This window comes from Syngnathus acus, chromosome 12 (genome assembly GCF_901709675.1).
Source record: "Syngnathus acus chromosome 12, fSynAcu1.2, whole genome shotgun sequence".
NCBI lineage: Eukaryota > Metazoa > Chordata > Actinopteri > Syngnathiformes > Syngnathidae > Syngnathus > Syngnathus acus.
Window position 1 is genome coordinate 2,345,874 of NC_051097.1, and position 12,499 is coordinate 2,358,372.

Genomic DNA, 12,499 nt, shown 5'->3' on the forward strand with positions numbered 1-12,499 from the left:
AAAAGTCTACAGTTAATGCAAAATGCTGCAGCGAGACTGCTCACACGGACGAGAAAATTTGATCACATTACCCCAATATTAGCCAACTTACATTGGCTCCCGGTCCATTTAAGATGTGACTTCGAAGTACTTCTATTAACCTATAAATCACTGCATCGCTTAGCGCCTTCGTATCTCGTCGACCTAGTTGTTCCTTACGTTCCATCCTGTAACCTCCGCTTGCAAAATGCTAGTCTTTTAGTGACCCCGAGGGCCAAAAAGAAGTCTAGGGTCAAGAGCATTTTCTATTTGGGCTCCAGAGCTTTGGGATGCCCTACCGATTGATATCAGAACTGCTAACTCAGTAGAAAAATTTAAAACACCATTAAAGACACATTTTTATGCCATGGCCTTTAATTAACCTGTGGTGGCCAATTCGGCTGGAGTTTGTGTTTTGGCCCCCCCTCCCCGGCTGGGGAGGGGGTTAGGTGACACCCAAACTGATAACGGTTGTCTGGATTTCTTGTCAACCAATCGTGATGAGGGAACTGCGGCGGATTACCACCCTCGAAGACACTGCCAGGACAATTGAGGGAACCTGCTGCAGCTCTTCACTTTGAATTGGACATCCACTTTTTCTTTGGATTATTTTATATTATGTGTTCTATGTGCCCTCTCTGCATCCATTGCAGCCTGGTCATCCTGGAAGGGGGATCCTCCCATCTGTGGTCTCTTCTCAAGGTTTCTCATTTTCTCCAGTAGTTTTTTTTTTTAGTTTTTCCTTGCCCTCCTGGGAGTTTAAGATCAGGGCATGTTTGAGAATGTAAAAAAATTGTCAAGACTTGCTTGTGATTTAGGGCTATATAGATAAACTTGATGACTTGTCAGTAAATTCATCTTTTATTGAAAGTAAGAATACAACAATCCTGTTGTTTCATATTATTCTTAAAAGACACATATATACAATACATAATCACCACAAACCTCCACAAACATTGAATTCAAAATAGTTTGGAAGGGATATGACATGGTGGTGATGATAGGGTTATTTTTAACCATGACGAATAAATAATATGCGATGTCTCCTCTTAAGGATTCAAGAAATTAGACCCGCATAGATCACTTATGGCATGAGTGACTTTCATACGTTATGTACTGGGGTCATGATAGCTTTAATATATCTCGTATTTTACAAACTCTTCATTTCAATGGGCATTGCCACCTGTAAAAATACAAGTGACACGCTGAACAAATTAATCCAAAATAGATTTTATTAGTAAACTACAGAGGTTTTGATGAATTATTTGAAAATCAAAAATACAAGCTGAACAGTAACGACCAACCGTAATTTGGGACTTCCAATTATCCTATTTTACTTGAATGCACCACAAGTTCAACAACTTTACTAACAGAACACGCCCACCAATCTGACCTCACCTTCTAAGTAGCCAATAGGAGTGCCTTGACGCCATTACGTACGATAAATACGTGCTTGGTTGTAATGGACTGGAAGGAAGCCCCATGATTGTATCAAGTGGTCAGGTCTCCACTTGTTTGGGAATTTAACCTTTTCCGTCGTGTGTTAAATGCCTGTTGGAGTGTGTGTGGGGGACTGGTGCGGATTGAATCGTTGGTAGTCATGGGACTTCTTGTTTACGATATTTAGGCAACGTGCTAAGCTTTGTTCACGTTAAGGTTAGCTTGTAAACATAGTAACATTCATGTGGGTACGAGAACCACCTTGTTTATTAAATTGGACTGAATGCCACTGTTACATACATGTTAGCAAAGAGACTCGAGAACTATTAAAAATAGTTTTTTTGACAAATGATCTAAACCTGTAGACTCGATGGTGACCTTCCAGACTTTCTGTCTACTCTCACTTCTTGAATGGATACTCGCCACTGCTAACGGATTAATAGCTTGATATGACATGTTCTGTTGGAAGTAACACCGAACGGGAGCGTCATTCGGCACATCTTGCGGAACTTGTAGTTTTGTGTTTTTGCACTTCTGAAGTATGCCTTGCCGTTCTGTGAAGAAGTTGATGTGTCTTGGAAATCACGTGGCGAGTCTAACCTTACGCGTAAGCCCACTTCGTCAAATTCACACTTCAACATGCAACTCTTCAGCCGAACCAAAATATGCATTCAAACCTAAAAAAGTAGCGGTGGTTACCAAGACGACCCGATATGAGTTCGAACAGCAACGTTATCGGTATGCAGGACTCTCCGAGGAGGATCTGAAGCATCTGGTGAGACTTTCTTCCGTGAGGCTAAAAGCCACTGAACGATTTCGATTTGGAATTTTTACATGACTTTGAATGTGTTTTGCAGCTTGCTATGAAGGGTTCCAGCTACAGTGGCCTGCTGGAAAGACACAACATCCACACAAAAAACGTGGAACATATTGTGAAAAGTCTACAGTAAGATGCTTGCTAGACAGCTATCCTACACTCGTCTCCCAAAATCATAGGTGTCAAACTCAAGGCCCGGGGGTCAGATCTGGCACACCAGATCCTTTTAAGTGGCCTGTGAATTATGTTTATCGATTAAATGATGGATGGCTGTTTCTTGTGGAAATAACAAAATCGCATTTCACTTTGATTAACGTTGCCATATTGCAACTGTTAAAGTCATTGCATTAATATTTGAGTTTTTTACCGGCCTCTGGTTTTGAATTTTTTTTGTGCATATGTAATATTATTTTGGTTCACAGTCATAACAGCCCTCTGAAGAAAACCGTTATGTGACATAAATGTGTTTGACACCCCTGATCTAGATGTTATTTTTGCTTTGTGCTGCTACAGTAAATTTGTGCGATGTATTTGAACATGTGTTTCTAGGAAAGAAGGAATTGAAGTTAAAGTTGTGAAAAGGGGGGGATATGATTCCGAAGTAGTGCAATGGGCAGATGCCATCATATCTGCTGGAGGTAAGAGTGGTTTGGTTGTAGGTGTAGATGTTGGTAATCGACAGAAATATTGCTTGAACAAGGCTGAGCAATTTATCAAATTCAAATTGACATCACAATGTAGTAGAAAGAAATCTTCACTTGGCAAAGGCTGCAATTTTGGGAGAGAAACAAATTGCTTAATTTGGTTTGGTTGTGAGCTTTTTTTTTTTAAACTATGTATACGGGAGGAATAGTAGATATACAGTAGTCTCAGATTGGTGAAATTTATTTCATTTACTTTTATTTTAGTGTAAGACTAACCTAAAGAATGAAAAATGTAATGTGTAACAACTTTGGTTGTTTATTGTAATACAGATTCATATATTGGTTGTATTTGTTAAATGTATACATGCACAAGAATACCTTGAAAAAAATAATCACATTGAGGGTGTGGGGGTGAAATATCGCAATTAGACTATTTTTCAAAATTGTTCAACCCTAATTTAAACTTTCCCTTATGTTATTCTGGTTGAGTAAACAGAAAGGCCCAAAACAGTCAAATATACCAAGGTTTCAATCGATTATTAACTATAATACATGTTATGTAACTGCAGTTTGTTTTATTAGGTGATGGGACAATGCTGCTTGTTGCCAGTAAGGTGTTGAGCAAGGACAAACCAGTTGTTGGAGTAAACACAGACCCTGAGAGGTACAATACAGCTCATCACAACACAGCAGTGTTTTACTTTCACTTTTCAACACCTACTGACAAAGTCAGACAATTACAACATAATGTCTCATCTTGATCATCTCTGATGTTACTTTACCCCTGGCTCCATAAAAAAAAAATATATATAAATTCTTTGTATTTTGTTCTTTAATAAAGGTCAGAGGGTCATCTGTGCTTGCCTGTAAAGTACACTCGCAAATTCCCAGAGGCACTGGGGAAACTCTGCCGTGGTGAGTTCAGGTGCGTATTTACTCGCGTATATTCAGAGGCTTTGTGCATAATTTATTGTAAGATACAATCTTTTCACAACTAGTGTTTAAAGTTGATCCTTTGAATTATCTTTTACGGTGTGTGTAGAAAGGCTCTAGTCATCTTAAATCGTTGTTCAATTTGAATTTTAACATTGTTACTGCGCTTCACTACATTTCTTGTCACGGCCGCATTGTAGTCATAGTTTGCCTGTGGAGGGTCAATATGGCTATGAACCCAAATAATCCATAAACACCTCTTATACAATATAGACTATACAACAAATTGATGAATAACTAGTTTTGAAAGCCGAGAATTGTAAAAACTGTTCAATTATTTGAAAAAAGATAAACGGCAACAAAAATTGCTAGCAATATCTCTATTTTTTAAAAGGTTTTGGGGTGGTGGTCGAACATCGGGGTGAAACGAGTTCTCCAGTAGTTCAGAGTGCCTCAGTTAAAGAAAAATGCTAGTTTTCTTTTTTTTTTTTTTCTGCCTTGAGTATTTTGTGTGCAGTGTCAAGAAAAGGTCAAGCCAACCACAGCAACAATTGTTCATCCTATCCATGACAATAACAGAGCCACCGACACAAGGAGAAGGCCAACTTCAAAATGAACTTTACCTTACCAAACAATATACCTATGTCCTCGGTTTACGACGTTGATCCGTTCATACGGAGCGATGTAAACCGAATTTTGGTGCAAGTCGGAATGAAACCGTATACTAATAAAAAAAGAAAACGATTCCTTACCTCTATTCCCGTGGTTGGCTTGCACACTGGAAGGGGCTTTACGAGAGAGAGAGAGAGAGAGAGAGAGAGAGAGAGAGAGAGAGAGAGAGAGAGAGAGAGAGAGAGAGAGAGAGAGAGAGAGAGAGAGAGAGAGAGAGAGAGAGAGAGAGAGAGAGAGAGAGAGAGAGAGAGAGAGAGAGAGAGAGAGAGAGAGAGAGAGAGAGAGAGAGAGAGAGAGAGAGAGAGAGAGAGAGAGAGAGAGAGAGAGAGAGAGAGAGAGAGAGAGAGAGAGAGAGAGAGAGAGAGAGAGAGAGAGAGAGAGAGAGAGAGAGAGAGAGAGAGAGAGAGAGAGAGAGAGAGAGAGAGAGAGAGAGAGAGAGAGAGAGAGAGAGAGAGAGAGAGACGACGTAACAGTCCAAGTATGCCGTACTCATGATGGGCAAATGAAGCTTCAAGTTGATTCATGAACCCATTGTTGTTTACTTAGACCTCTAGATGGCACTCTTTGTTCACCGAAGAGCTGAAAGCCCACCGACTTGACATTTCTTAAAACCCTCACTTTAAACCAACATTGCCATCCAGAGGAGCCAAAGAATACAACAACTGGTTCATGAAGCTTCATTTTCCCATCACTACCGTATATCATTCCTCGGTCCACAGCCTCTCTCGCGGTGTATTCTTCCGCCGCGTGCACAAACTAGTTCCTGCGATTGTTGCGAATCTTGGGACGCCTTTACGACGCAAAACCGCTTAGGTCGAAAAAAACTTACCGTAATGTTCGGACTATAAGTCGCGTTTTTTTTCATAGTTTGGGTGGGGGGGCGACTTATAATAAGGAGCGACTTATGTTTTTTTTCAAAAATTTTCCCCAAACAAAAGAAAAGTGGAACCGCGATAAACGAACCGCGATGTAGCAAGGGATTACTGTAATTTGAATTTCAAGTGACGTCAGCAGCGCGACGCGGCGCGGCGGTTGTTTACATAAAGGACAAAGATTGATCACGGGATGACGAAGATGACGAAGGACCCCACGTACTACCGGCATAGTTAGCGGCTTTGTTTCTAAGTGACACGGCGGACGAAGAGTTTGAAGGATTTAAGGATTTGGAGTGACACAGAAGGTTTGAAAAGCTATTATGGCTTTTACGCACGCCCGGTCCTATTCTATGGAGCTCTCTTTCACCTCCGTGGATGGAAGTCTGGGGCCGGCGCTCGGCCGGGTGGCTGTCCGGGGACGGTGGATAGGGCTCGGTCATGACTTTTACGCACGCCTGGTCCTATTCTATGGAGCTCTCTTCCACTTCTGTGGCTGGAAGTCCACGCCGCCACACGCCTGGAAGTTTGTTTTGTTTAATAAAGAGCCGTTTACCAAACCCACGTCTTTCCTTGAACTTTGTTAACGCTACAATATAGTTATATAGTAGATCTGTGGAATAACGACGAGGCTGACGTCGGGGCGCACGCGCGGCATTGTTGACAAAGGACGAGGAATTTGATCGATGGATTTACCGTTTTTTCCATGTATAATGCATATAAAAATGGCATGTTGATGCTGGAAAAAAGCCTGTACCCATGTATAATACGCACCCAAATTTTGACTCCTACTTAAGTCCGTAAACGTAAAATTATTTCAGAAAAAAGATAATCTTTGGGAACAACCGGATGTTATTCTGCCGGTCAGTATCACTGCGCATGCGCTAGCAAACTCAATAGCGAAGAAATGTTTCGGATTTGTGTAGGGTACATTGTGACAGCAAACGAGCAGGTGCTCGAGCAAGCGTCTGATATGAGAGCATTGTGTTCGTATGGAGCATGTTTGAAGTGAACAGCAGAGAAGAACGCGCATCTGTAATGGCGGCCTCCGTATGATATCCGGATTAAAAAAAAAAAAAAAAGTATCCATGTATAATGCGCACTCCAGATTTTAGGACAATAAATTAGTTAAATTTTGCGCATTATACATGGCAAAAATGGTAATGATTTAGAGTGTACAGATGGTTTGATAATACTATTGCTTATATAATAGTTATTTGATATCTAATTTCTATATCGTTATATGGGCCTGTGGAATATTTTGAAGTGCAAGCGCCGTCAGCGGCGCGCACCCATTGTTGACAAAGGACGATCGATGGATTTAATGATTTGGAGTGACACAGATGGTTTGATAACATTATTGCTTATATAATAGTTATTTGATATATACGTGTAATTTATATATCGTTATATGGGCCTGTGGAATATTTTGAAGTGCAAGCGCCGTCAGCGGCGCACACGCATTGTTGACAAAGGACGATCGATTTAATGAATTGGAGTGACACAGATGGTTTTATTAACGTGTTAGTTATGTAATAGTTTTTTGAATAACTCTGAATTATACGTCAGGGCCGTTCTCAGCTCTTCGTTTGTGTTTATGTCACGTTAGCATACCTATCGTTTAGCCTGTTGTTGCTCGTTCATGACTGTTCTTGGTGTTGGATTTTGTCGAATAAATTGCCCCCCAAAATGCGACATATATGTTTTTTTTTCACTTTTTTGGGCATTTTATGGCTGATGCGACTTGTACTCCGGAGCGACTTATAGTCCGAAAATTACGGTAAATATATGATGAAATTCGAAAAAATAATATAAAAAGTAATATATGAGACTTGTGTCGTAAACACAAAACAGAGTAAATCGAGGACGTCGTAAACCGAGGACCCCTGTATACATCAATCCCTTGGTACGCTTTTATTTTGAAGATGTTTGTGGCACCCTATTGTAGCGTAATGGCTGACTTTTCGTCAAGACTCTCTTTTTTTCCCTTTCCTTTTTCTTTTTTATTCTATTATTTATGTCTTATTCATCCATCCATTATATGTACCGCTTGTCCCCACGCGGGGGCGCGGGCATGCTGGAGCTTATCCCAGCCATCCTCGGGCAGTAGGCGGTGGACACCCTGAACCGGTTGCCAGCCAATCGCAGGGCACACAGAGACGAACAACCATCCGCACTCACACCCAGGTTCAATTTGGAGTGCTCAGTCATGTTTTTGGGATGTGGGAGGAAACCAGAGGACCTGGAGAAAACTCGCGCAGGCACGGGGATAATATGCAAACTCCACACAGGGAGGGCCGAAGGTGGAATCAAACCCCCACCCTCTAAACTGTGAGGCCGACGTGCTAACCAGTGCGCCACTGTGCCGCCTATTATTATTAGTAGTAGTAGTAGTAGTAGTAGTCGTAGGGAGGGCCGGAGGTGGAATTGAACCAGCACGCTCCAAACTGTGAGGCAGATGTGCTAACCAGTGCGCCACAGTGCCGCCCTATTTTATTTTATTTATTTTTCTTCTAGACTTGTTGGGGCGTTTACATTGGCGTCCCAGACTGTTGCCACCAATGTTAACAGCTCAACGTTGACCTGAAATAACCTTCAATTGCTAATTAAATGCTCTAAAAGAAAATAAAAAACTAACTACACTGACATTATTTTTTCCATAATCACCCAGCCCTAAAATGCTTCATTAAAAATTTAATAGATATTTATACAAGGGAGCAAATGTGTGCTCACCTTCTCTGTACCACTTTCAGGTGGCAGTGGCGACAAAGGATTCGACTTCACCTTGAGGGCACTGGAATAAATCCCACTCCGCTAGACCTGCATGAACAGCAGCTGAGCCTGGAGCAACACAGCCAGGCCCATCGCATCACCACCATGGACCACCAGCAGAGTAGGTCTTTGTCTGCATTCCGTGCCCCAAACTAACTAACTGGTCTTGGTATAAATGTGTTCCCTTGTCAATTTGGGTTGGCTCACAGAGACTGGAGTACTGAATGAAAGCGTCTCCAAGCCCAGTCTTCTTCCCGTCCGGAGCCTGAATGAAATCTTCATCGGAGAATCTCTGTCGTCCAGGTACTGCTGTAATTGAAATGCGACCCACTAGCGCTTCTGCTGCATTGATAATCTTGGCTAACTGCATGATCTTTGAATTACTTGCTGGTTCTTCAGGGCGTCATACTATGAGATCTCAGTCGATGATGGTCCATGGGAAAAACAGAAAAGTTCAGGGCTCAGCATTTGCACAGGAACAGGATCCAAAGCTTGGTAAATCACACACTCGTGTGTGTGTGTGTTTTTTTTGTGTTAAAAAAACTACCGTAATTTTCGGACTATAAGTCGCGTTTTTTTTCATAGTTTGGGTGGGGAGGCGACTGAAAATAAGGAGCGACTTGTATGTTTTTTTTTCAAAACTTTTCCCAAAAAAAAAAAAGTGAAACCGCGATAAACGAACCGCGATGTAGCAAGGGATTACTGTAATTTGAATTTCAAGTGACGTCAGCAGCGCGACGCGGCGTGGCGCGGCGGTTGTTTACATAAAGGACAAAGATTGATCACGGGATGACGAAGATGACGAAGGGCCCCACGTACTACCGGCATCATTAGCGGCTTTGTTTCTAAGTGACACGGCGGACGAAGAGTTTGAAGGAATTAAGGATTTGGAGTGACACAGAAGGTTTGAAAAACTATTATGGCTTTTACCCACGCCCGGTCCTCCTCTAAGGAGCTCTCTTTCACCTCCGTGGATTGAAGTCGGGGGCCGGCGCTTGGCCGGGTGGCTGTCCAGGGACGGTGGATGGGGCTCGGACATGGCTTTTACGCACGCCCGGTCCGACTCTCGGGAGCTCTCTTTCACCTCCGTGGATGGAAGTCGAGGGCCGGCGCTCGGCCGGGTGGCTGTCCGGGGACGGTAGATGGGGCTCGGTCATGGCTTTTACGCACGCCCGGTCCTATTCTATGGATCTCTCTTCCACTTCCATGGCTGGAAGTCCACGCCGCCACACGCCTGGAAGTTTGTTTTGTTAAATAAAGAGCCGTTTACCAAACCCACGTCTTTCCTTGTTCTTTGTTAAGGCTACAATATAGTTATATACTAGATCTGTGGAATAACGACGAGGCTGACGTCAGGGCTCACGCGCGGCGTTGTTGACAAAGGACGAAGAATCTGATCGATGGATTTAATGATTTAGAGTGCACAGATGGTTTGATAATATTATTGCTTATATAATATTTGATTTCTAATTTATATATCGTTATATGGGCCTGTGGAATATTTTGAAGTGCAAGCGCCGTCAGCGGCGCGCACACATTGTTGACAAAAGACGATCGATGGATTTAATGAATTAGAGTGACACAGATGGTTTTATAAACGTGTTATTTATGTAATAGTTTTTTTTAAATAACTCTGAATTTAATTTATTGTTACGTCAGGGCCATTCTCAGCTCTTCGTTTGTGTTTATGTCATGTTAGCATACCTATCGTTTAGCCCGTTGTTGTTCATGACTGTTCTTGGTGTTGGATTTTTCGAATAAATTGCCCCCCAAAATGCGACTTATACTCCGGAGCGACTTATATATGTTTTTTTTCACTTTTTTGGGCATTTTATGGCTGATGCGACTTGTACTCCGGAGCGACTTATAGTCCGAAAATTATGGTAATCAGAAGTCGTTTTCCATGGCCTTGCCAAACTTGTCCTGTGCCCAAGAATTTGTGGCATCAAGTCTGATGACACAACCACAATATCCATCGTTAAACTGCATGCACATATGGACACCATTTGTTTCAACATGGTGTTCGTTATGTGACAACCAAAAGTACACTGCATGTAGGCACAGGGTGTCTTGAATTTGAATGTGCTGTGAAATCTAATACCTGTCAAGGCATTCTGTAAAATATAATTTGACACGGTTCACAATTTTATCAACAGTTCAGGTTGCAGAATTGTAGTTTTTATTCCTTTTTGAAGATTTATTTTTCTCCCATTGCTGTCTACAGGTCATATAACATCAACAAACTTGCTGAACAAGCGGTGAATGAGATCCTAACAATAGGTACCTTATCACTTTAAGGGAAGTGAACTCAAACATTTTCTGTACAATATTGATATATATCTGATCTAGGACCACATAAGTAAGCGACCTAGGTCAAAGTTGAGAAAATTGCAAATGAGTTGTTCAGACCGTCTTAAAAAATTTCTGATGCGGGTTGCATACGGGCAAAATAATCTCATCTGATTTTGATTTGCTGCAGTGTGATCCTTGCCTCTTATTGTCAAGAACATATTTGAGTTGCCTTCCCCTTTCAGTAAACCACCAGCATCTTAGCTGATTAGTAACATCTCTTTTTTTTTAGGAAAATGTCAAACGGGCCTTGCTATTCCACTAAACCCTGAATTTATTGATAATGGTAAGTTCATAAAACACCATTTCCTTTTCTTTTTTTTTTTTAAACACTGTTATACTTGTGTTCAGTTACTGACAGGTACAATGAGTCATTGGTGTTCAGTCCAGAGGACAGACGCTTGTTCTTCAGCATCCGAGAGCCAATCGTAAACAGAGTGTTTTCAAGCAGCCGGCAGAGAGGCTTCGCCAGCAAGTCTGTCCCTGACACTCGTCTGCTTCCTAAGTCCAAGTGCTCCCTCTCTGAACTTTGCTTTCCCCTTAGGGTGTGCGTTCGCTCTCGGTGCTGGGACGCCTGCATGGTGGTGGACGGTGGGAGCTCATTTGAGTTCAATGACGGCGCCATTGCAACAATCAGCATGAGTGAGGACGATCAACTCCGCACAGTTGTTCTGGATAACTGAGGGAAGTCTAAAGCAGATAAGACTGGCTTCTCCTAAGATGTGTAAAGCATTACAGAACCATGTGGCTGGTAGATGGTGAAGTGATTTATTTTTACAGGTATTAAAAAAAAAAAAAAAAAAAGGGGGGGGGGGGGGTAATTTCTAACTTTTGCCCTGTTAATTTTTGTCTTTATCCAATTTATAATTAGGTGATGCAATACTTGACTGAATCAACACCAAAATAATAAACGCGAACGTGACATTCAGCCACTTGCAGGTCACATCTGCGCATGTGTGAGAATCAAGTGTATAAAAGGAGGCTGCCAAACAAATGGCTTTGAATGATAGTACAAAGCGTGCAGGTGTTGGAAAAAAAAAATATGCCTTAAATAACTGCACTCTGTCCCATGCTTGAACATTGGTGTAAAAAGAATCTTTTCAACGAATTGGTAACCTCTGTTCTGTTCAATCAATTAATCAAGCAAACAGATAAAAAAGATGGACCAAGATGGCAATTCTTTTGACCATATTTTCTTTGTCAATATCTTGAAACTGATTAGGAAGAGACAGGCAATATGGCAAGCAAGGTAACAGAGTGAAAACCAATGCAATCAATCTGACAGAAATAATTTACTGTCGGTATTTGAACCATATTTTTCACGTTTTATTTAAAATATCAGCTTTTTCCATTGACTCCATTCAAAGTTGGTTGCTGAAGAGCCAGAGATCTGCAAGTGGCCTATTGTGTTTGTGCTTGTGATGTTCCTATTTCCTCTATTCAAGTTTTTATTGGGAGAGGGAAAACAGATTTGTTTGAAAAGATATTTTTGTAGTTGTACTAGTATCAAATAAGATTTAAAAGCAAACATTGCACGAAAGGGAGAATTTAAAACCAAGAGGGGCCTTTTGCTCCTTGTCTTAGGTCAACTAGTAGAAAGTAGAAAGCGCAATATAATGTGAATTGATTCCAAGATTGAGTGTTGATATATTGAAGATGCATATTAAATGAGAGGGCTTGTATGGAAGTATTAAGTCATTATACTGTGATATGCAATGTGCCATGGGAACTTTCTATGTTAATGTGTTCTTCAGTGTCAAAACATTTTCTGTAACACGGGCCCGGTTTCATTCAAAGAACAGCAGTCTGTTATATTATCTGATACAATAAAGGTAAGATTGGTGCTTAATCTTAAACTGCTGGACAACTTTTCTGCTTATTGCATATACAGAAAAGCAAGCACTCGCCAACGGCAGACTTGTTTATAATGAAGAGCAATTTAAGATTTTTGGCACTACTTTTTAATCAACATATGGAAGACA

General features: G+C 41.3%; 1 protein-coding gene across 2 annotated transcripts; it reads left to right on the forward strand.

Moving 5' to 3' along the window:
- The first annotated feature begins 1,451 nt into the window (after window positions 1–1,451).
- Window positions 1,452–12,373, forward strand: nadk2 (NAD kinase 2, mitochondrial). 2 transcript variants are annotated; one of them, XM_037265856.1, is made up of 12 exons: window positions 1,452–2,233; window positions 2,316–2,404; window positions 2,825–2,913; window positions 3,502–3,583; window positions 3,761–3,844; window positions 8,150–8,289; window positions 8,378–8,471; window positions 8,568–8,663; window positions 10,393–10,448; window positions 10,750–10,803; window positions 10,869–10,992; window positions 11,062–12,373. In XM_037265856.1, exons 1-12 carry the CDS (start codon window positions 2,000–2,002, stop codon window positions 11,198–11,200), a joined length of 1,281 nt encoding a protein of 426 aa, XP_037121751.1. In that variant the 5' UTR covers window positions 1,452–1,999; the 3' UTR covers window positions 11,201–12,373. The 2 variants fall into 2 exon arrangements, with proteins under 2 accessions (XP_037121751.1, XP_037121752.1); XM_037265857.1 differs by lacking the exons at window positions 1,452–2,233; window positions 2,825–2,913.
- Window positions 12,374–12,499: the final 126 nt, after the last annotated feature.